General features: G+C 41.5%; 1 protein-coding gene and 1 long non-coding RNA gene across 4 annotated transcripts in view; one reads left to right on the top strand and one right to left on the bottom strand.

The window, feature by feature from the left end:
- Window positions 1-15,620, top strand: part of Nudcd1 (NudC domain containing 1) — a 34,163-nt gene extending 18,543 nt beyond the window's left edge. For all 3 annotated transcript variants that reach the window (XM_013115319.3, XM_013115322.3, XM_013115320.3), the window contains exons 6-10: window positions 1,605-1,812; window positions 4,698-4,842; window positions 7,737-7,862; window positions 11,551-11,710; window positions 15,027-15,620. In XM_013115319.3, coding sequence (XP_012970773.1) covers window positions 1,605-1,812; window positions 4,698-4,842; window positions 7,737-7,862; window positions 11,551-11,710; window positions 15,027-15,319 — 932 coding nt within the window. In that variant the 3' untranslated portion in view covers window positions 15,320-15,620. The remainder of the gene's footprint in view (window positions 1-1,604; window positions 1,813-4,697; window positions 4,843-7,736; window positions 7,863-11,550; window positions 11,711-15,026) is intronic.
- On the bottom strand, window positions 223-23,199 carry LOC121133635. The gene is made up of 3 exons (XR_005870561.1): window positions 22,702-23,199; window positions 11,575-11,706; window positions 223-1,795 (listed from the first exon to the last, which is right to left on the bottom strand). It is a non-coding gene; the product is annotated as an uncharacterized LOC121133635 (long non-coding RNA).
- Between the last annotated feature and the right edge of the window lie 378 nt (window positions 23,200-23,577).

Raw genomic sequence — 23,577 nt, 5'->3', positions numbered from 1 at the left:
TTATCTCTGACACCTTCCTCTGACCTCTGGGGATACCTTTTCTTCTCTTCTCTTCCTTCCCAGGCACACATTTATATGAATGTACATACATACATACATACATACATACATGCATACATACCAGGCACACATTTATATGCATGTAAATACATACATGCATGCATGCAAGTATTCATATATATATTAAATAGAAATAAATAAAGCTTTAGAGTAAAATTGGCCTCAGTATATTTGTGTACTTTTTTTTTTAAAAAGTGAGTCCTTCAAAACATATTTAACAATACTAACATAATCATTGTTCAGAATTACTTCCCCAGACTTATGAATGTGCGAGGCTCCAGACAGAAAAAGAGCTGTGCCTTTGGCCTTCTCTTCTCTTCCTTCCCACTTGGTTTCCTCACAAACATTGTTTGCGAGACTTGGACTTCCTCCAGATACATCCACTAACCTTATTTCATTGCTCAATGTGTTAAAGCCTTCACCAAGTCAGTGCTCATATATCAAGCCTGCTGCCCTCAGAACTCATTCACTGAGCAGCTGCGCAGGCAGGCAGGCAGGCAGGCAGGCAGGCGAGCCTTCATCACTGGGATGTCTATGTTGGGACCAGGGCAAATCCAGTCCCAGCAGAGCACTGTGTGTGTTTGTGTCCAACTGTGATTTTTCCTGTTGAAGCTTCATGTTACATCTTGAATTCCTTTGCAATTTATTAATGATTGCCTGTGATATTTTCACAATAGTAAAGGAAAAGGGGGGCATATTTAAATTACATGTGCTTGATTAACATTCTTAACACTTCTGAGAATAGAAACTGGTTTCATTTCCTGTAAACCTCAGGAAAAATGGTAACTATGGACTATTTGGTATCTTCATAGTAAGACAAATAATTACGGTTTTCTTGTAAACATGTAATCCTAGTCTCTAAAGGCACAGGATGACACCTCGAGGCACCCACAGTCAGAAAGGTCTGAGACGGCCTAGTGGTGGGAGGCTGGCGTAGCGTGTGAGAGCCCCAAGTTTGACCTTCACCACACAGAAATGGGGGAACTGTAGATACTCCATGATAAAGGGTTCGGAAATTCTGGATTGTCTTTAGTCTATTTTCACTAAAAACATAATTTTACAGGTTCCTCTTACCCTCATTGTCAGAAGTTATTCATTATGGGATTATATTGAGTAAACTGGCATATTCGCATTTAAGGGAGACTGGTGTACATGCGTGCGTGCGTGCGTGCATGCGTGTGTGTGTGTGTGTGTGTGTGTGTGTGTGTGTGTGTGTGTGTGTTGTAACTTAGAGGAAGAAGAAGGGGAACAGTAAAGAGAGTCAGAGATTGAAGTACATAAGGGACGGCTGTCAGTAGTTTTATGAGTGCCCAGTGCCCATCTCTGAATGTATGGGTGAGCCTGGAGGAGGACACTATCCTGTGCATTTGTTTCAAGTCTGTCAGATTCCCTGAAGTCTGCGTGTTCACAATTCGTGTGTGTGTGAGAGGGATGCTCCTAGGAAATACACTGATTGACTTGGATAGGTGGCCTCTTAGAGGCCTGAGGTCTAAGTCTGTATGCTGTGTCTAATTTTTGTTACGTAATGCATTTTCTTGGTCCAGTGGAACCTCTGTATTACTGGCAACAAACTGAGGACGACTTGACAGTAACAGTAAGGCTCCCCGAAAACTGTGCTAAGGAAGACATTCAAATCCAGTTTTTGCCTGAGAGCATCACCATTACGCTGAAGGGTGTCCAGGTCCTGGGAGGAAGACTGTATTCATCTATTGACCACGAAAGCAGTGCATGGACCCTGAAAGAAAATGACGGGTATTTCTGTAGTTTCACGTTTGAGTTTTCTTCCTTATGGCTTACTTTTTAATTTTTCCTCTCCACAGTAGTTGTATTGGAGATGGAAACAATAGTTCTATCCACATTGATGATTTTTTAGACAGAGTTAATATGCAGCTGAGCTTGCCCGCTTCCGTCACTCGCTGTAGGTACAGGGGTGACAAGGTGACACTGTTTGCTACTTTAATTTGGACTCTTACAGTTTTGTAAATAGAAGTTACTTCAGCTTTAATTTACTTATGAAATATATAATTCCATTCTTTAAATTTCATTTAAAGAGTATAAAGGTTACAGGGTGAGAAGTTTCCCTCCACCCAGTCCCGCCAGTTATGGGTGTACTGCCCTGTGGCTGCTCTTACTACTTTCCTTCTAGATGCATTTTCTGTTTATGCTGCTACATTCTTTATTTTGTCTTTGAGAAAAAAATTCTGATACACACACACACACACCGTAGCATATATCTTGTTTATATATCTCATTTTTACATTTGCAAACAATAAATTTTAGATATTTTTCCATTAAGGATACATGGTTATTTTCAGTACTTTATTACGTCTTTGTAAAGTTAAGTCTATTAGGTACAATCATCATTTAAAACAGTTTTCTATTGTTGAACATTCAGAGTATTTCCAGGCTTTTGCTACAGTGAATAATTATCTGTTATTTTGCATGTGTAAAGTATATATGAAAGGGGCTGGAGTGATGACTCAGTGGTTAAGAGCCCTGGCCACTCTTCCCAAGGACCTGGGTTCAATTCCCAGCACCCACATGGCAGCTCACAGCTCTCTGCAACTCCAGTTCCAGCGATGTGCAGCCTCACACAGACATACATGTAGGCAAAACCCCAATGCACATAAAAAATAAATAAATAAATCTTTAAAAAAAAGAATATATAAGAAAGATAAATTTCTACCTTTGAAGAATTATTTTTGAGAAACAAGTTCTTCTTCACTATAAATTGATCATTTACATTTCTTTTATGTGGTCTGTGTTTGGGACACACACACAAAAGAATTTAACCATAAAGAAATGCATGGTAATTGGACTTAATCTAAAATGTTTCTGCCCTTCAGAGTTAAAGTGTTAAGCTCAGTGTGGTGGTGCATGCCTTGTATCCCAGTACTTGCAAAACTGAGAATCAGGAATTCAGGATCAGTCTCAGCTGCATGTTGAGTCTGAGGGCAGTCTGGGTTACATGAAAACCTGTCTCCAGAAACCGAAGTCAACTTTTAAAAATTGAAATTTTTGCTCATCTAAAAATGTTTTTCAAAAGTAAGACATGAACAGTTAATAAAATATTTATATGAAAGACTTAAATTTTCAATGCCTAAAAATCCTACAAATTCCTAAGGTAACCAAGGGGCTTAGACTATAGTTCAGTTGGTAGAAAGAAGGGTTGCTTAGCATGTACACATTTTCTGTTTTCTTTTTTATAGCAGAGGAAAAGGAATTATCAGAGTTCTTTTGAAAGGACTATGTATTTCTACATCTGTTTGATCACGTTTATATGTATGCAGGAGCCTTGAGGCTAGCATTTAAAGTTGGCAGTTAAAAATTAGCAAATAAGATTAGTACTTAGAACACACTGCTTAATGCAGTGTTTTCCTGGCTAGTGAGTTTGACAAGTTGCTTACCCTCTGAGATGTTTTCATTCATATTTGGAACACGGACATAAAGATGGAACTTTATTTGGCTGTGTTAAGCAATAAATGAGGTAAAACACGAAGTTCCTATTATATGGTTAAGCGTTAGGTGAGTTTGAGCCTGTGCTGTTGTCTTTGTTATCACCGTTTCCATCAGGTTGGTTTATTCCTTAGAGAATACAACTAAGTCTGCGCCTCATTGATTGGGTGGTAATTTTCAGTGGTAACGATAAGAACTTTTATTATATAAGTGATACTATCTTGTATAGTCTCTTAAATAGTTGCAGAAATTTTCTAATGCCTTAGTTATTTTATGAATTCCTGATAGTAACCTCTTTAAAGAGCAGTTGGTATGCTTGCCTGTCCTGTTTGATAATTGCAATAATAGGGTATACTGTACTCTTGGATTTGTGTGTTTGAAGTTGTGTTCCCGGCTGAGGGTTAGTTGGTACACACTTATCAGAGATGGCTCATGGGAAAGATTCCTCACTGTGGAAGCCACATAAGTTGCCCCGAGTTGCCTGTCCTGTCCAGAGGAACGCTGGACAGCTAACTGGCTCCTCTGTCCACGGTCTGCCCCAACCCAGTGCCTCGTTCTCCTGCAATACAAATTCTTCATCTCCGGGTCTGCCAGGCCCTGCCTGGTGCATTTGGAGTTTCTTTTTAACAGCTTGAATGTATTGCATTGGATTAAACAACAGGTTATATAGGCATATTAATATTTTTCCTGTATTAAAGTTTTTTAATCCCTATGTTTGTTTTCAGTTCTTTAAAAAAATCCATGTTCTAAAAATTAACATTGACATTGATTTAAATTGCCCTGTCTGTGATTAAAATTCCATATAATCTTCCCAATCACGCCACAGTCTGTCTTCAAGCTCCATTTGTTGTGGTACTTTCATGTTTAGTTATTAAGTTTAGGTTATTTGTCATTGGAGTATAGATTTTTTTTTCTATTGCATGTAAAGCCAAAGTGAGTAAGATTTTTGGTAAAATGTTCTCTAGATACCAGATAAGTAATATTTACCTTCCTCTCCTCCCTCTTTCTCTTCTGTCTTTTTCCCATAATTTTGATTTGTGCTCTCACTCCGTAGTGGCCATGAACTCTTGAGTCTTTCCTGTTTGAGCCTACTGAATGCTGGGATAATGGAATGAAACACTGCGTCTGGTTTAAATGTGTAGTATTTAACATAGCATCATGTCTCTCCTTTACTCTTTTAGGTTGGAGATTTCCCTGATTAAGAGGAATGAAGGTCTGACGTGGCCAGAGCTGGTGGTTGGTGATAAGCAAGGAGAGCTTGTAAGAGACCCAGCCCAGTGTGCTGCAATAGCAGAGCGCCTGATGCACCTGACCTCTGACGAACTGGTGAGCAGTTACAGCAGAGGCTCCGTCCAAGAGGCCACAAGTGTCCTACAGGAAGCATCAGTGCGCCTTTCCTAATATAAATGACACACACAAGCAAGTGTCACCTAATTGATGTGGATTGGAGTTCATATTTTACATGGTGTATAAATGTAGACGTGTATCTTGACATTCTTTAGAAGACTCAACCAATGTTGATAGAAGAAGAAATTATAATTGTGCCATTGATATGTTAATAACCTAGGCTGATTCTATAAATTAACTATTGTAAGTAGTGCTATAACAAACATAAACATACAGATGTACATACTTAGCCAGTGTAGAAATTACTGGGAAGTTTCCTCACAAAACCAAAGTAAAGCTACTGTGGGTCTGAGCTGTACCCCACACCTCTCCCGGGTGACTGTATGACTCCCTCTTTCCCCGTGCCATCAGGAGCACACAATCGTGAATAAAACAGTCAGAGTCTAACTAACCAAGAGAAAACCTAATTATTGTCTGCATGAGAGTGAGTTTACAAAAGGATACAGTGAGATAACAATAAAATAAACCAGTCACCATGTCTCACGTTTACAGTGTCACTGCTGTCACTGTAGTCCCTGTGTTGTCGCATGGACTTTAAAGCGTTGCCACTATACGTCTAAGATTCGGTGTTCTTACCTGTTTCATTTTGTGTTTATTGCTGTCCTTTGCCTTTCCGTGTCTCCTACTTCTTTCCCAAATTTTGTGTTAAGATTCGTGGGGATGTGAAGATGGCTGTTTGTTCCTACTTCACTGACTTCTAGTAATTGTTCTAATGGGTGAGCTAGTTCCTTGTAATGATTACCATGACCTGACAATGCTCATTTAGCTATGGGGTAGAAAATATTGCCATGGTAATGACTTGTAATAGCCTGTTGAGAAGTTGAAAACATTCAGGAATACTTTAGAACATTGGAAATGTGATCATTTACCAGAAGTGCTATCGGCATGTGTAATCGTCTGACTTAGTGCCGTGTTGAATTATAGTGATAAAGAAGAGTCCAAGAAATTATTATTTACTCTGCAGTGTTAGGTACATCCTAGGCTAGAGAAGAGATTAAAAGATTGAAAGTGAGAACGCCAGCTTCATCTTTGCCCTGTCATTGGCAATTTCAAAAATTAGTGGGATTCATGTACCAGGCCATCAAGTGTGATTTCATTGCTCTATTCACAGACGCCTCATCCTTTAGGCTCATTGAGTCGGCAGATTTTATTCCGAGCAGCTTTGTTGAGAATATAACAACTACGCCAAGTGCCTTTTAAACTTGATGGTTTCAAAGAGGCACTGATATTTATGAGAAAGTTACCTATGCCCCAGTTTTTTATAGCCTGGAAGTAAAGACACCCAGTCTTGTCATGTTTTGAAAAGTAGAGATGTACAGTTTTGTCATCTACACCTAATGTCAGTGGACTAGGGAAATAGTAAGTTGCTCTGTTTTTCAACTTTTGGAAGTTGTCTACACACTATTCATACTTAGATAATGCTTATACCATAAATGAATAGGACATCGTCCTCCATAACAGAAGAGATCATATAGTATCGCTGTTATGTTTTAGCCATCTGAGTTATAGAGTTCCTCTCTTGTTTTGGAAGTTTTTATCTGCAGTTTAACACATGAAATGTTATCTTAAATATCAGTTTCTGGTGACTTTCAGTTTTTACTTTATTGATTGCTGCATTCATCTCTCCTCTTTGCTTGCTTTGAATTTAGTTTGTTCTTTTTCTGCCTTTGGAGGTAGCTTCGACAATCTTAAAATAATTATTTAATGTGTACACTTATTTTTGTTTGGATGTATATTTTTGTGTATATATATATCGGTGACTATATCTAATATCATTCTCTAAGTATTATTTCATTTACAACTTTAGAATTATGTAATATATCCATTCCTTTGTCATGGGTTGTCATATATTTTATTTCTGTCTCCTGTCTCTCATAGTTCAGATTTTGAAGAAGAGCATGGGGGAGAGCAAACAAGTCTTTTGGTTTACGTACATGTTCCTCATCTCCCCTGGTCTCCTTTTATGTTGAACTCGGGCTTCACCTGTTTTTCCCTCCTTGAAGACTTTCCCCGGGTGTTTCTGGCGGCAGGGTACATGTGTTGGTGGTTAGTTCTCTCAGCTCTTGTTGGTAAAAGTCCTTTTCTTGTTTAACGTTTCCAGTTATTTTTGTGGTAGCATCGGGTTCTGTTTTAGAAACACAGCGTTTTATTTGGCTTAAGCAGCTATGGGAGAAGTCAGTTGTTTGTTCAGTCAAGCAAAGGGCTGTCTCCTCGCTGGCTGCCTTTAGCATCTCCTCTTTGTCACGGCTTCCCAGCAGTCTCATCATTGCTGTACTCTCTCATTTTCTTAAACACACAGGGATTCCCGATGTTCTGTAGTGTAGTTTGCTCTGTCTTTAGACTCCACACATTGGCTAGCTACCCATCTCATACTTTGCTTTCTGTCCTCATTTGCGTTTTCATATCGGGACACTCACTCAGATTCTCTTTTTCTGTCTCCCTTATCTCAACATGTTCAGTTTTCTTTCCATCTCTGAGTGTATAGAATGCATTACAGTAGTGAAGGGGTTTTGTTGTTGCTGGCTGCTTGACTGGTTGGTTGGTTGATTGGCTTTAGTTTCTTGGTACAGGACTCTAGTTCAGACTGAACGAAGTCTCCCTGTGTGTCCTAGACTGGCTTTGAAGTCCTGATGGTCCTTCTGTCTCAGACATCTGAGTCCTGGGTTCACAAGCTGGAAACACTGTGTCCAATTAACCAAATCTGTCACTTTGACAACATTTTTTTTTTCAAGACGAATGACTTATTTCCTATTGTTTGATGAATTACTTGCTTTTTATTTAATTATGTATTTTTGTTTTGTTTTTGGCTTAAGAATCCAAATCCGGATAAAGAAAAACCTCCCTGTAATGCTCAGGAATTAGAAGAATGTGATCTTTTCTTTGAAGAGAGCTCCAGTTTATGCAGATTTGATGGCAATACATTAAAAACAACTCATGTGGTAAGTTCTTGCTAATAGGAATTCTAAAAAGCTCTGGATAATAAATAGAAATTTGGCAGATAAAAAATTGAATGAAATACGTGTTTTAAAATTAGTTTGACTGAAAGTTATAGGGTGTGATAAATCTCATCACTCCACAAAGTAGCCTCCTTTCCATACTACCAAATCCAGCGAAATACAGGCATGTTGTTTGAATACTGCTGGACATTGACATTGCCCCGCTTTTTCCTCTGCCTACGTCTTATACCCAGTGGTGACTGTGTTACATACAGTAGTTTCTGACACTGAACATCAAAAAATTCTCTTAATTTAAAAACGATTTATATGTGTGTATGCTCATGAATGTGCAGAGGCAAGTAGAGGGGATCCGATCCCTGAAAGTTGGAGTTGCAGGCATTTGCAGGACGCCTAGCTCGTTATGTGGCGCTGCAGTCCAGACTCTGGTATCCATGGTTATGCTGCCAGTGCCCCTAAGTGCTGAACAACAACAACTAAAATCTTTCGTTATGGGAGGACTTTTTATGTTCTTGATAAGAGTGAGGGAAACTGGCTTCTACCGCGCAGCCGCATGGCTGTGTTGTAGCCTGCTTCCCGGTGCTTTTCCTGCACCTCGTGTGCTGGCGTCAGACTCTGCTTCTCAATAACTACAGCCTGTCAGAGTTTCAGGTAACATGCCGTCCCGTGCAGAAATGGCATGTCGGTGACTGTGGCTAAGACCATGACTGTCAACATTCATCCCATCCAGCAGTTTTAGTACATTAGGGGAGTTCTTGCTTCTGCAATCACCTTGGATGCTTACAGAATCTGTAGTAACTCTTCCATATGTGATGCTATGTTTGTCCGTCAGTCTGCCTAGAAACTGATCATTTTCATTCATTTAATAAAATAACCTAGCTTCATTATTTTTGTCTTTTTGCCAATTTTGTTCACTTTCCTCCTTATTTTTCCTGTTTTGTCTATTTTAATTTGTCTTTTTAGTTTTAGGAGAAGATTAGGTGAATGATTTTTTAATTCTTGGGTTGTAGGTCTGTCTGTCTGTGTTGCTCCGAGGAGTTCCAGGGGACGACTCACCCCTTGCCTTTCTCAGTTCCCAGGCTGCCTGCATTACTCAGCTTTAGCCATCCCTTAGTCACACAATCCACAGCCTAGTATCTCACAGCCACTTCTTTCTCTTTGCTAAGTTTGTCCTTCTCTCCCCGTCTGACGAGGAATCTTACTAATACATTGGGTTCACTCAGATGAGTCAGGCTAATCTTGCCATTTGAAAATCCCGAACATACCTCCTCATTATCTCAAGAAATGGAGGCTCCAGAGGACGGAGGTGAGGGTGTCCTGGGGTGATAATATTTGGCCAGCCACAGATGGTCTGCAGCTAAGTTACACACGAACATAACAGTCTATTTTGTTAGGAATAATAGACGTGCAGTGAGTTTTTAGAGTTCAGCGTCTCCTGGGATCATGATACGTATTCCTGGAACAGGTGGTGACTGAGCTGTGTCTTGGGTAAGTAGAGTTTGTAAGAGGACAAGAGGAGTCAGGAAAGGCCGACTGGAACTTCTGGGCGTCTGGTCAGTAGCCCTTTGCCTTACCGTGTAGCCCAAGTATGGGAAAGCGGGCGGAAGGAGAGAAAGGTCTCACCGGAACGAGGGGCTGGCGGCGAGATACCTCCTCCCCACCCTCTTGTTTGCGTGGCTGACCTGTCTCCCGGGTAAGCCTTCGGTTGACGCTCAGTTGCTTTGTTCTCGCTGCTGTTATGAAAATTCTGATGGAGCCCACCTGTACCTCAGCTAGGTCTGCCCTTGTGGGAGCGTGGTGGGTAGGTCAGGAAGAGTGGAGAGGAGGCTGAGCTGCAGCAGTGCTGGGCCCTCCGAGGCTTCCTTCCCAGGCCCCTTCACTCGTGGAATTTTGACAAGTCTCACTGAGCCACTGGCAGGCAAAGAAGAGATAAGTGGTGGCGAGAATGTACCAGCCCGTTTCCTTGCTGCAGAGAGTGAGCTCTGGGGCTCCCTACAAGTCCTGCTCCTGGCCGTTATTCTCACCAGGTGGGCAGCTTTGCTGCTGGACCCTGAGAGCCTAGGCTGCCCTGGTGAACCCATAAATCCTCACGCTATGTTTCACAGGGTTCCTTTCAGCGTGAAAGTCAGGTCTCAGCTTCCTAACCAGCGTCTTGTTCTTCACTGTACTGTAAAATCCGTAGGCCCGGGTCAGCATTTATCACACACTGGCCATCTCAAGCCTAACCCTAACTCTAGCATCTCCACTTGGCGTTATTTCTGCTGACATTTAATCCTCTAATAATAAAGTGCCTGGTGAAGATATGGCTACAGCCTGGCTCTGTTAATGAAATTTCTCTTTGAGTGGGATCCAACTGTGAGTCCAAGTGATGGGTTTGTAGTGGAGTGAGTATTACAGTACAGCTGCTGACAGTATTATTGATATTAATACTGTAATTCAGGAGCACAGTGGAACGCTTGGTAAGTAGATCCGAGGCTTTATCTGAGAGTGACTTTTTTTCCTTGTGGCATGGGAACTATTACTCAGTCACAGAGCACCACTTTCAACTGTCACATAAAGATAACAGGAGCTGTGGAGACGAGTACCTAGAACATACCTGCCATATAGAACGTGCTCTTAAGATGCACCGGCTGCTAATTATTCTTGGTGATAGTCACACGGTAACATTAGTAAGTTTAGTGTCTATATTCTGTGACTTAAAACTATTCTTTTTATTCAGTTGGTGTTTTGTGTCATATGTTAAAAAACTATTAACATTGAGGGGTAGATAGTGAAAAGACACCCCAAGACCAAGTTCTCAGCACAAAGGAGATTTATTTTTCCTAGAGGGACAGAGGGCAGGGAATAAGAGACAAAGCCAGGAGATAGAGGAGGAGGGAGAACGGGAAAGGAATAAGGGAGAGGCGGGGAGGATATTTGCTGGGGAGGAACAAAGGGCAGTTTCTGGATAGAGAGAGACAGACGTGGTCCATAGGAAAAAAGTGGTTTATAAAGGTAAGGAGGTGAGCCCTGTGTTAGGTGAAGTGTTTACCTGGGCATGTTAATTGTGTGAACCAACAGGGGGTTTTGATTGCTGGACTTCAATACTTTGATAACTGGACCAGATAGCCGGGCCTTGGTGGTCAACCTCAGGAGGAGGACGTGGTCAAATAAGGGAGTAGACCTTGGGGGCTAGTTTCAGGAATGTAGTCTAATGGTTTTTAGCAAGGCAGGGGAAATGGGGGAGAACCACATGTTCGAGTGGGCTGGTGTCCCTTCAGATACACAGCATAATGGTTAAGAGCAGAGACTCTGGGTCCAAATTCCATGTCCGTAACTTAAAACCATCCTGACCTTGGACAAGTTAAGTGCCCCGTGCATCGTTGCTCACTCAGCTTTAAAATGAATGTACCAGAAACACATTCCTATCAGGAACTCTATGAAGACTCGATCCAATTAGGTCCTCAAAACTTAGAGCAAGCAAGCAAGGCATGGTGACTGGTGCCTGCGCAAAATCCCAGGTTCAGACAGAATTGCCGAGTACAAGGCCAACCTGGGCTACATACTAGGACCTTATCTTAGAAAGGATGGAGGGAGGCAAAGTTAGTTTTAAAGCCATTGCTGATGATGTCGAATGTCAGTTTTCATCATTGTGACTAACTTACTGTGAATACATTTGTTTTTATCGCTGTAGGTGAATCTCGGCAGCAACCAGTACCTGTTCTCAGTCGTTGTGGATCCTAAAGAAATGCCTTGCTTCTGTCTGCGCCATGACGTCGATGCCCTCCTCTGGCAACCACACTGCAGCAAGCAGGATGACATGTGGGAGCACATTGCGACCTTCAATGCCCTAGGTAGAAAGCATTCTCCTCAGTGGCCTTCCCAGACCCCCACTTGGTCCTCTTCTGAAAACTGTCTGTGGTGGTTTTGTTTTTGTCATCTGGGCCCTGCTCGATCATTGGTCCACACTACGGTTTGTCTGTGTTCTGTTTCCTGGGGTTAAACTGTTAGACCAGAAAGATGAACCTGTTTTTACAATTGCATAGATTAACCCAGAATGGACATGCAAGGGGCAATGTAACCATTTGAACCTTTCTAATGAGTTGAGTCAAAGACAGAAGGAGCAGGGGCTTTGGCATTGCCGTGCTGCAGCTTGTATTTACGTCTCTTGGGAGGGTACTCTTCGAAAGCATTCTACAGTTGCTGTGCGGGGATGCACACTCTTAATGAGAAGGCCCACTTCACTGACCTTCAGTGCAAAAGAGGCCAGGCTGGTGGCACACACCTACATTCCCACCACCTGGATGGATGAGGCAGGGGACAGGAGTGTGAGGCCAGCCAGAGTTGTACACCAAGACTCTTGTCTCAGAATCCAAGCCCAAATGAAGACAAGAGGCCACGATAATGAAAACAACTATGGGAAGGATAAATATAAATTGAATTTCTTGTTGAAGCAAAAGGTATTTGTTTATGAAAAGGATAAGTATAAATTGAACTTATTGTTAAAGGGGAAAATATTTGTTTCAAAACAACACCACAAAGAAAATTAAAAGTCCATAAGTATAGACTCTGCAGTCATCGGTTTTATGTCAAAGCATATCCATATTGTGTGGGAATTCTGTTATGTGAATTAGCTACAGTTATTGCTTTATTGGAAGCTTATTTTAAGCCGGCAGCAAAAATGTAAAATTGTGGCTTTTAAAGCCTGTATATATCTACAACTCTAATTGGAAATTTGCAATTAGCACTTAGGACTAAACTGCTTCACTCATAATCTGAGTGGATTTGTATGACTTGAAATACTAAGAAGTCTGATGGATTAATTAACTGCACAATTTCGGGCCTCTACTGTATCTCCTATTTTGTAATTATCTTCCTTCCTTCCTTCAGGAAGAGCAAAGTTCTTCCAGGTCACTTTTAGAAACTCAAGAGTCTTCGATTGCGTGTCAAAACCCTCTTGCAAATGAATTCTGCTATGCTTGATCCTATGAAATCAGCTTTATGTTAGACAGTGCTCTTGATTTGTTATGTCCCTTACTATCAAAGTTGCCTGTATAGCTTATGTTCATCGACTCAGATAGGTCCCCGTAGCCTCCCTTCTCCCTCTCTACATCCTGCCTGTTTTAAGAGCAGTATTTGCTGCTTGTGCCTCATGGCTTTACTCGCCTTATAGTGCATATGTAAACACATATGTGAAAATACAATATACATGTTAGCATTTAAATCTAGAATGCTCATATGAGAAAAACTGAGATGTGTTTTTTTGTCTCTTCCCTTATCCTATCTTTTTCAGTTCCCACTACCTTTAAAACCTCCTCTCCCTACACTGTCATCTATCTGATCTCCCTTCGTGTCCCTCTTTGTACGTGTGTGTGTGTGTGTGTGTGTGTGTGTGTGTGTGTGTGTGTAAATCTGGAGTTGTATGTAAAAGAAACGTATAGTATTTTTCTTTCTGGATCTGATTTCATTTAGCATGGTAAAGTCCATTCACATCTGTTCCCATGTAGATGACATAATTATGTTCTTTACAGGTGCATTAAGCACCATATTTTTGTGAGTGTGTGTATCACACTTTGCTTATGCATCCCTCTGTTGGGTGTCTAAGCTAATTCTATATCTTCACTTCTGTGAATAGTGTTGTAATAAACATGGGCATGCAGGCATCCCTGGTATGCTAACTTTGGTTTCTTCCAGCATATGAGCAGTTATGACTGGATCCTATCTGTTTTTTTTTTTTTCAGATTGCACTGATCTCCATAGTGTCTGCACCAGTGTACACTCCCATCAGCAGAGAAGCTAGGGTTCTTTTCCCACAGTCTCCTCGCCATTTATTGTCCTCTGTTCTCATAATAACAGCTATGCTCAGTGTACTCTGGTAGCATCTCCGTGGAAATCTAATTTGAATTTCCACATTATCAATGATGAACATTTTTTTGTCTACTGGATATTTGTGCTTTAACTTTTGAGAGCTACCTGTTCATTTTGTTACCGATTTATAGACTGGATTGTCTGGGTTTGGGGTAGTTTTATGACTTCTTTATGCATTCTGGGCACAAATCATCTCTGCAATATATAGATAGGAAGGAAAGTCTCCCACTCTGTAGGCTGTCTGCTCACAATTCATTGTTTCCTTGCTGTGTGTTACTTTTTTAATTCCATGTATCCAATGGCATTTTTGTGGTTTTATCTATGGGGCTATTGTTGTCCTTCCCAGAAAGGCCTTCCTTTGCTTATCACTTGTTTAGTAACAAGTGATGTCTTCCTCTGTTAGTTTCAGAATTCAGGCCTTAAAGTTTTTGATCTGCTTTGAATTGATTCTGCAAAGGGAGACTAGTTTCTGTCTTCTCTGTGTGGAGTTCCCCAGTGTTCCCTGTTACGAAGGCTGTAGGGTTGTGCTAGTCACAGCGTTGTGGTCAGTTATGTTGCTTTGGCTGGGCTTGTCTGTCTGTGGCTCCCCCAACCCACTCCATTTGCCTGTGTGTCTGTTTTTCTGTCTGTGTCCTTGTGTCTCTGTAGTACGGCTTGAGGTCAGTAAGTCCTGTAATAACCTCCAGCCATTACCTTCTGCTTAAGGTTTCTGTGGCTATTTTGGGTCCTTTGTGCTTCCGTCTGAGTTCCAGGATTGTTTATCTGTGTCTGTAAAGAATGCCGCGAGAATTTGGTGCGGATTCTTCTTGAACTCTGTAAACCACTCTCTAATATAGCCAGCCGTTTCACAGTGCTAATTCTGCCCCCCCGTCCACGGGCATGGGAGGCCTTTCTGTCAACTAGGGTCTTCATTTGTTTCAGAACATTTTTTTAAGATGTCATTTTAGGGTTTTTGGTTTTTGAGCTAGGCATTTAAATTTCTGTGTATTTTGGTTTATGCGATTTTAGATGCTTATTATTTTATCTCATGGACATTAAATAGAACGGTATTATGCTTTTGTTGAGAGCAGCCCTGCTTTGTTCCTTAGGAATTAAAAGTTGTATTTCTGTACCTCTTATCTCTTAGAGGAAACTGGGGTTTAGTGTTAATGGTGCTGACTTCATCCATTGTTGATTATTAATGGTATATGTCTTACTTAAGTATTTAAATTTGTAATGGATGCTGTGAAATAGTAAGTGTTCAATCGTGACTTTTCTCTCTTGTTTTTTTAACATTTAGTTCTTTGGTTTTCTTTTGGTCAGGTTACGTCCAAGCCTCAAAGAGAGACAAGAAGTTTTTTGCCTGTGCCCCCAATTACTCCTACGCAGCCCTTTGCGAGTGCCTCCGCCGAGTGTTCATCTATCGGCAGCCTACCCCCATGTCCACCGTGCTGTACAACAGAAAGGAAGGCAGGCACGTAGGGCAGGTTGCTAAGCAGCAAGTGGCGAGCCTAGAAACCAATGATCCTATTTTAGGCTTTCAGGCAACAAACGAGAGGTTATTTGTCCTCACTACCAAAAACCTCTTTTTAATAAAAGTAAACACAGAGAATTAATCCTCCAACATTTGGCTGATCAGTATCCCGTGGTACCTGGAGGCCTGAACAGTTGGACTGTAACTTAAGTTTGAATGTGGCAAATAAAAATATCTTTTATGAAGTTTTATTTTAAGGGATACTGGAAATGTATTCAAAAGATTATGAATCTGTGAAAGCTATGGGATATAGAAGCTATGGATTTAGAGACCATTGACTTCTGTAAAAAATAGTTATTTTTTAAAACGTGATGATTAACTCTCATCTTTTATATGAAAAAATGTACAATTCATTGTTTAAGAATAAAAATATTTATCATGTACTTAGTTTGTTGTTTAGATTGGTGTAATCACTACATAGAATGTTTGGATAGCAGTAAAATACTGAGTGGTATGAAGTATTTTAATGGGCTGAAATCTCCATAAAGAATTATGTACGTCTAGAGTTGCGAGGGTACAGCAGTTCTGATAATGTTTGCTTATAAACCTTAATTGTTTCCATAGTAGGCATAGACTTGTTTATGTATTTGCTCTACTAATTGGAGAAAGTTATACATTCTCCATTATTGCATAACCAAGCATCCCATAACTCAGGTGTTTAAGAGTTTATTCTAGCATCTGGGAGCCTAAGGCTGGAGAATTACCAGTTCAAGGCCAACCTGGGCCACATAGCAAGACCTTGTCTCAAAAGAGCCCTTTCATGCTCTGGATGGCCTCTTGTCTTTTAGTCAGCTAAGCTGTGCTTCCTTCTGAGAAAGAGAACACATTCTACGAGCAAACCAGGGTGTGAGAGTTGCCAAGCTTGGATTTCCATGTTTGCTAAAATATATGGACAGTGCGAGTCCCATGGCCAAGTCTAGACAGACAGCAGAGCTGTAATACATTAGGGCCATTGACATGGCAGACAAATAGGACAGATAATAATACGTTTGCCTCACTAAGATCTCCTTACTTTTCTGAACATATGTCTTATTTACACATTAATCTTTTTCTCCACAAATATTTGCTGTTCAGACTTATTCTCTAAACTTCTTTCAATTTGTTTTTATTGTGGACTTGTCTGGTTTTTGTTTTCACATTATTTTTAGAGTTCATATTTCAATAAAGTCCTTAAGAATTTAATTGAAGAAAATAAACTTGAAGGATTATAAGATGGAAAATATTTGTATGAATGTATATTTTGCCTATCTGGAACAAACACTTGATTGAATTAAATTTAAACAAATATTTGATCTAGGGAGATGGCTCTGTAGGTAAAGTGATTGCAACATAAGCATAAAGACGGAGTTTAGATTCCTATCACACATTAAAAAAGGAAAAGAAAGCGGCTGGAAAGATAATTCAGTGGTTAAGAGCACTAACTGTTCTTCCAGAGGTCCTGAGTTCAATTCCTGGCAACCACATGGTGGCTCACAACCACCTTGAATGAGATCTGGTGCTCTCTTCTGGCCTGTAGGCAGAAGACTGTATACACAATAAATAAAAAAATATATTTTTTTTAAAAAAATAAAAAAAAAAGGGAAAAACAAGCAGTCATAGCTGTGTGCATCAGTAATCCCAGCACTTGGGAGGCAGAGACAGGAGGACCCTTGCTGGCCACAAAGTCTAGCCAAACCAGCTGAGCTCCAGGTTCTGTGAGACCTTGTTCCCTCAAATAAGGTGGAAAATGAACAAAGCACCCGATGTCAATAGCTGGTTCCCACATGCATGCACACACATGTGCACAGAGATCATAAACATACATATATAATGTCATACACACAGAGAGAGGCTGGGGGAGACGTTTTAGCCAGTATTTGACTAGTTCATTTCAATTAGGTGTGACTGACTTTAACTTGTTGTTGCTGTTGTGGCTTAGTTCATTTTTTGAGACAGTTGTAGCCTGGGCTACAGTGAGAACATTCTTTTCTTACCTCGGCCTTCTAAACGGCATGAACCAGAACACCCAGTTTCAATTTAATTTTGACTGAATTTAAATTTTAGTATGTATGAATTCTTTGCATTCGTTCCCTAGCATAGTGAATAAGAAAGGAAGGACGGAGGCAAGGAAGGCAGGCTGGGGGCTAACATGTCTAAATTGTACATAGCTCAGTGGTAGAGCTAACCTAGCAGTAATAAGATTACAGATCACGGAGCTTGGACCCTTTTGTAATCATCATGTAAAACGAGGAACACACACTATCGAACTGAAAAGAATGGGATCTGAGATCTTGGAACTGTCGAAAAGATCCCAAGATTACTGTCTAATAACAAACAAAGATACTCTGACCTCTTCCCTTAAGAGTGACTCCAGATGAACATGCCTGTCACTTGGGAAAGAGAAGGCCCAGGATGGCTCAAGAAATAATATCAAGCACACCTAAAACTTCAGGTCAGCACAGAGGTCTCTCTGCCCACTGCCCACTTTCATCTTGAGACCCCACGCCCACCCCCAGTGGCCGCTTTGGCCATTGCCCTCCTCATCCTCAATGTCTCCTTTTACCTTGGAATAAACTGCCTATCTTCTATACTGCAGTTTGAGTGTCAGTCAAACAGACATCCTAGACTGGGTAGACCAGAGTGAAACCCGGTAACGCTAAGCTGAAAGTCCTGCGTTTGACACTCAGTACTATAAAGTGAGCGACTCTGTTCTTGGTCAGAATGCAGTTTCCAGAGAGAATTTAATTCCAACGGCTCACATTACTGCTGAATCACACCTCCCCATTCGAATGAAGATGCATAGTTTGGATGCAGGGACTTGTGAACATTCGAATGAAGATGCATAGTTTGGATGCAGGGACTTGTGAACATTTTCAGGGTTGAGAGATGCTGCAACTTTTGTCTTCCACTCTTGGTATCAGAGAAGGTCCTTTCATCTGTTTATTTTTATATAAATATGTATCTTTGAGGAGTCATCAAACTGGGAATGAAATTAAAAATCTTACTCATAAACTAAGATGGAATCAGAATAAGATAATAAGTATGGAGAGTATAGTTATACATACATATGTACACAATAACACATACACAGCACACATGCATATATATATAAACACACATACAACACATATATACATGCCATATATACACACAACACACACATACAAACACACAGCACATACAAACACATATACAATCAACACACAAAACACATACAACATATACACAAAGCAAACATGCAACACACACACACAGAGCTCAACATGAAGTCAGGCCTCCTCTGAGTACAAATTAGAAAGCCCGATCTAAACTCACTTGGCCAAAAAGAAGCCATAGGGAGTCACATTAGCAGGGAGTCTAACAAGCCCAGCATTGGTAGGTAGTACTCATCAAGGCTCTTTTCTCTGATAACCAGTAGGCTGTATCTCTCAAACCCTACAGTTTGAAAGTCTTTACTGCAGTGACGAGTACAGGTCTTTAAACCTCGTCATTATCATATCCAATAAATAGTTGTTGAAAAAAATCACAGCAAATGGTTATTGTGAACCATGGGTTCTAGATGAGTCATGTGCCCACTGGAGCAAATCACGGCCATCAGGGCCTTTGCATTTGTAAGGTACCCACTAGCTTATCTATCCTTCGTGATAACGCTCCGTACTGGTGCCAGGACTGGATCCAATAACATGCAAATACAGGGAATTAGAAATGATAGTGTAGCTTCTGATGCTCAGAATAGAGGAAGTGTGTACTGAAAAGCCATGGCTTTACGAGAAAAGTTACCGAGAGTGGAGATGTAGCAGAATAGGTTATACAGAGAGTTTTGGTAAATCCCTGTACCTAATTTAAAACTTTTAACAGTGTTACTAAAGGATGGACTGAAATTCAAAAGAAAGATGGAACGCGGGACAGCAAGCTGTTTGAAATGGAAGCTATTAAAACAGCACTGACACACAGTCCCAGCTGCTGCCTAGAATATTCTCACCTCCACTCTAAATACAGACATCATCATCATCAGCATCATCATCACTCTGCTTATATAATCTTTTTCTCCCGTGTCCTGTGTCCCTGTTCTTCCCCAGCCTTCCTAGTTCCGTGTAAGGTCCCATTTTTTTATACCTTGCTTTGGACATTGATTGACAGCAACGTAAATCCCTGAAAGACCTTCTGAATTGCAACTCCTAAGATCCCTGCTTCTCCCCAAAGACAGTCCTTTTTTTTTTTTTTTTAAACCTTTGTGGTATCATTTGAGCTGACCAACATACAATAAGCTGCATGGTTAAATTAAGATATGAAATATATGTCGATTAACATTCCTTTTCTTGCCATATAATTTCTAAAGCTATAGATGTATTTCTGTTGAAGCCAAATGTGTTCATGTGTAGCATGAATAATTAAAACCCCCTGAGATAGACATTGGGGTTCAAGCTGAAGATCAGAGAAGTAAAGCAGCTGACCACTAGAGAATTTTTGCATCTACCAATGCTGGGGCTATCCTATCCTTAGAGTAAATACTGAATGAGACCCTGTTCCTGCCTTATATACCTCTCCAGTGCTGGGATTAAAGATGTGGCCACCACTGCCTAGCCTCTAACGCTAACTAGCTTGTATGACTTTACACTCTGATCTTCAGGCAAGCTTTACTACATCATAAACAATATATCACCACATTCATCTATTAGAAAGTTCCCCAAACACTGCATGTTGACGGCTCCTTAGGATCTACAGAGATAGAGTGTATTTTTGTAATACTCTGGATGGCTCGCCACCTGTAGCTAACTTCTCAAGCCGTGTTTCTGGCCAGAGTGCATGTGTCTGTCCATGATTTTCTCCAGAAGATTGCTTGCCTCGCCAGAATGACACGTTTTCCACGTAATCTGCTCTGCTTTCCTCTCTCCGACTGCGCATGTATAATGTAGTAGGCAGCAGCCATGCCACTGCGGCGATGTTACGTGGTCTTGAACTCTCTTCTGCCAGACAATTTAGCCCATGACTTGTGAACGTAGCCTCATTCAGCTTTGCAGTACACGGTGAAGCAGTCCGTTCCTTTGGAATGGTTCATTTTAATGGCAGCTTGCCACAATTAAGAGTCAGCTCAGTAGCGAGCCCCCACCTAAAGATCTGACTTGATATGGGAAGGCTGATTGCCTTCCGGTAGCAAAGCAGACCATAAAGGACCCGTCAGAAGGAAGTCTATCTCTCCTGCTGCTTACTCATTGCCCCCCCCCCGTCTTGCAGGCCAAGATGATTTGTCCTGTTGTTGCTCCTGCCCCTTATTCCTTCACGGCCGTAGCACGATCAGCATTTGCAGGCTTTCATCCTGGACTAGCGACCAGTAACTCTCAGCAGCTATCCAGGCTTCCAGTACCAAACTGGGACTACAGAGGCACCCTGCTTTGTGGACTGAGTAACTACTGGTCCTACTGGTCACCATCCGCTAGTGACAGAGATCTATTCTGGGAGTATTCCAACTGTTGAGGCACTCAGCTTCAAGGGCCCAATGGTATGTTCTTAGCATCCTCAGATTTGATGTGGCTGTCATTACTATTCTTGATTCTGATCCTGTAGAGAACCCAAGCCTCTTTTAGAATCTGTCCCCTTCTGAAACCATTACCCCCTGTGTTTCATTTGGCATTACAGTCTTCTAAATTCCCAGGAAATGGTCCATAACTGTAGCATGAATAATAAAATCCCCAAGACAGATATTGGGGTTCAGGCTGAAGATCAGACAAGCAAAGCAGCCAGCCAGTAGCTCTTACCTCCACCCAGGTAGAAATGGAGATCCTGTCTTCCATGACTGGAAACTGAATCTCCCATGAGACCCTTTACTTCTTTTCTTAAAAATAATTTATTTAACTTTATTTTATGTGTGCCACACCCACTCCAGTGGTGTCTGCATGTCAAGCCTAAAAACTTGGTCGCAGGCCTGAGGCAAAAGTTTCATGGAAACTGGTCTCCTGGAAGGTCCCTGGCGTCCCATATCAAGGATATGTTCCAGTTTTGTTCTAGCAATGACCCGTGGATGTTTCTGTATGTTATCTTTTTTGGTATTAATTTCTTTTGTAAGAATAAGTATGCCTCAAGAGTCCAACCTAATTGAAGGTCCAATAAAATTGGATGTTCCTCCTCTGGCTACCACTGATGTTCCAACTTCCTTGCCAGCAAAATCAGGGGCCAATGGTGGGCTCCTCCCATAAACAGGGAATTTTTCCAAATGCTTAGGACAATGGCTGCTCCCCCTCCTTATACTTCAATTTATGATAACAGGTGGATAAATGATAGGAGGAGAACATGTGCTGTACTACACCCTGAATTTCATGGAAAGGCTTGCTAGAACACGATCCCCTTGGTCTATTATCCAAGACACAGCAAAATAGTATAATCAGAAGGTTAGAGAAGGCAGGCCAATGGTGGGTTAAGCACTGGACCAAGAACTAGGATTATGACTGGAGCACATGCCCATTAGACGGCGGAAGTAATTCTAAGAATGGGTTGATCTCAGATAGAGCTGATGTTGTAATCACTGTCTGGCTACTGCCAGTTCTTATTTATTTGATTTTCTACTTTGAATTTCTAGTCTCATGATGTGCCTTATGTGCCGATTTTGCTGACTTCAATGTACCTTGACATATGTACAAAATTAACGTCTTTACTTCCTCATGTAATGATTGTAAAAGTCTGATGCAGGCTTTGAGAAATTACACTCAGATTCAGCACTCTCGGGTGTTCGTGTCTGTTTGTCACTCGCTGACTCTTTGCCCACCTGAGTACCAGATTCCTGATTCTCCCCTGGTTGAGGGGCCTCGCCTGGGTCTGCCCACAGCATATGTATATTGGTGTGAAGGTGTCAGATCCCCTAGAACTGAAGTTACAGGCAGTTGTGAGCTGCCATGTGGGTGCTGGGAATTGAACCCGGGTCCTCTGGAGGAGCAGTCAGTGCTCTTAACCACTAAGCCATCTCTCCAGTCCCCCCCCCCTTTGCTTCTTGTTTATATACCTCCCTAGAGCTGGGATTAAATAAGTGAGCTCTGTTTCTCTTTTAGACTGATTCACTGTCATGTAGCCCACGGTGGTCTTGAACTCAGAGATCCATCTGCCTCTGTCTCCTGAGTCCTGGGATTAAAGATATATTCCACCATTACCCAGCATCTATGGTTTGTGGCTAGCTTTTCATTCTGATGCCCAGCCGAGCTTTATCCGATTATAAACAATGGATCACCGCACATACTCTCTGCTTCCCTGTCTTTACAACATCCCAGGACCTCTCTAGCCCACGGCTCCCAGCTCTTCAACACGAATCCCACGAACCCATAAACCATGTTGGCCATCTCCTCTTTTAAGTAACGATTTTGTATATCATTAACTTTACTCCTTACTGAAACAAGAAGCAACTGAAGAGGACAGGTTTTGCCCCATGGGTTAGGGCTGTTACTATAGAGACCTGTGGCAGCAGGAACGGTTCATAACTGGGAGCAGAAATGTACTCACATCGAGGTGGAGCAGGAAACAGGCAGGGATCCTGGTGTTCATCCGGCCTTCTCCTTTTAGAAGCTCATAACTTTATCTCATACATGGTGGACAGGCTACTTTCCTCTGTGATTTTCATGAACGCTGTTCTTGGAATTGCTACTAAATGAATTCCTTTTAGGACTTCCTCTGTGCTCCGAAGAAGCCACTAACTCGCTGTGAGATAGCTCCTCGATAGCCTTTAAAAGGTTGGTAGAGCTTGGAACCACAAAAAAGAAAGCGACCGTTAAGCTGCTCCTGAGCAACAGCTTTCAGTCAATGGCTCCTGTGTAGGCATACGTCTGTTTGGTTTTTAAAAGTTTTTAAGCATCTATTTTCGGTAGAAAGGGATTTCATGACAGTGGCCTCGGACAACTTGGAGTCAGCTCTCTCCTGCTCCTGGTGAGTTGCAGGATCAGCCCTGGGTCCTCGGGTTTGGCACCAGTGCTTAACCTGCTCAGCTCTCTTACCAACACTGCCCCCCATCGGTAGCTGTTTGACTCTGTCCTCCAACTCTTGGCTCCGTTTTGTTTTTAACTGACAATTGCATACGTGGGCATGATGTGCCTTGATCAGATCTACTCACCTCCCCCTTCCTCCCTTCCAGTTCTGCCTACATCTGCCAGTCACCACCACCAAGTGCCCATGTTACCTTCATGTGCTCTTCTTTAAAAAGAGACCATTTAGTGCTGCGTGGATGGGTAAGAGTGTAGAACCATCTCCTGGAGCATGTGTAGATTTTTCGGGTACCGTATCTCTGTATGATACCAACTCTCCCTTTCCCAACAGCCATTGGAAATAACTCTTCAGTAGGGATGGGACTTTCTGGTCCCAACCCTCATCCATTTTTTTTAAATA

This window comes from Mesocricetus auratus, unplaced genomic scaffold (genome assembly GCF_017639785.1).
Source record: "Mesocricetus auratus isolate SY011 unplaced genomic scaffold, BCM_Maur_2.0 Super-Scaffold_100023, whole genome shotgun sequence".
In the NCBI taxonomy this organism is placed as follows: Eukaryota; Metazoa; Chordata; class Mammalia; order Rodentia; family Cricetidae; genus Mesocricetus; species Mesocricetus auratus.
The sequence above is the reverse complement of the archived record's forward strand: the minus strand, read 5'-3'. Positions and strand labels throughout refer to the sequence as shown.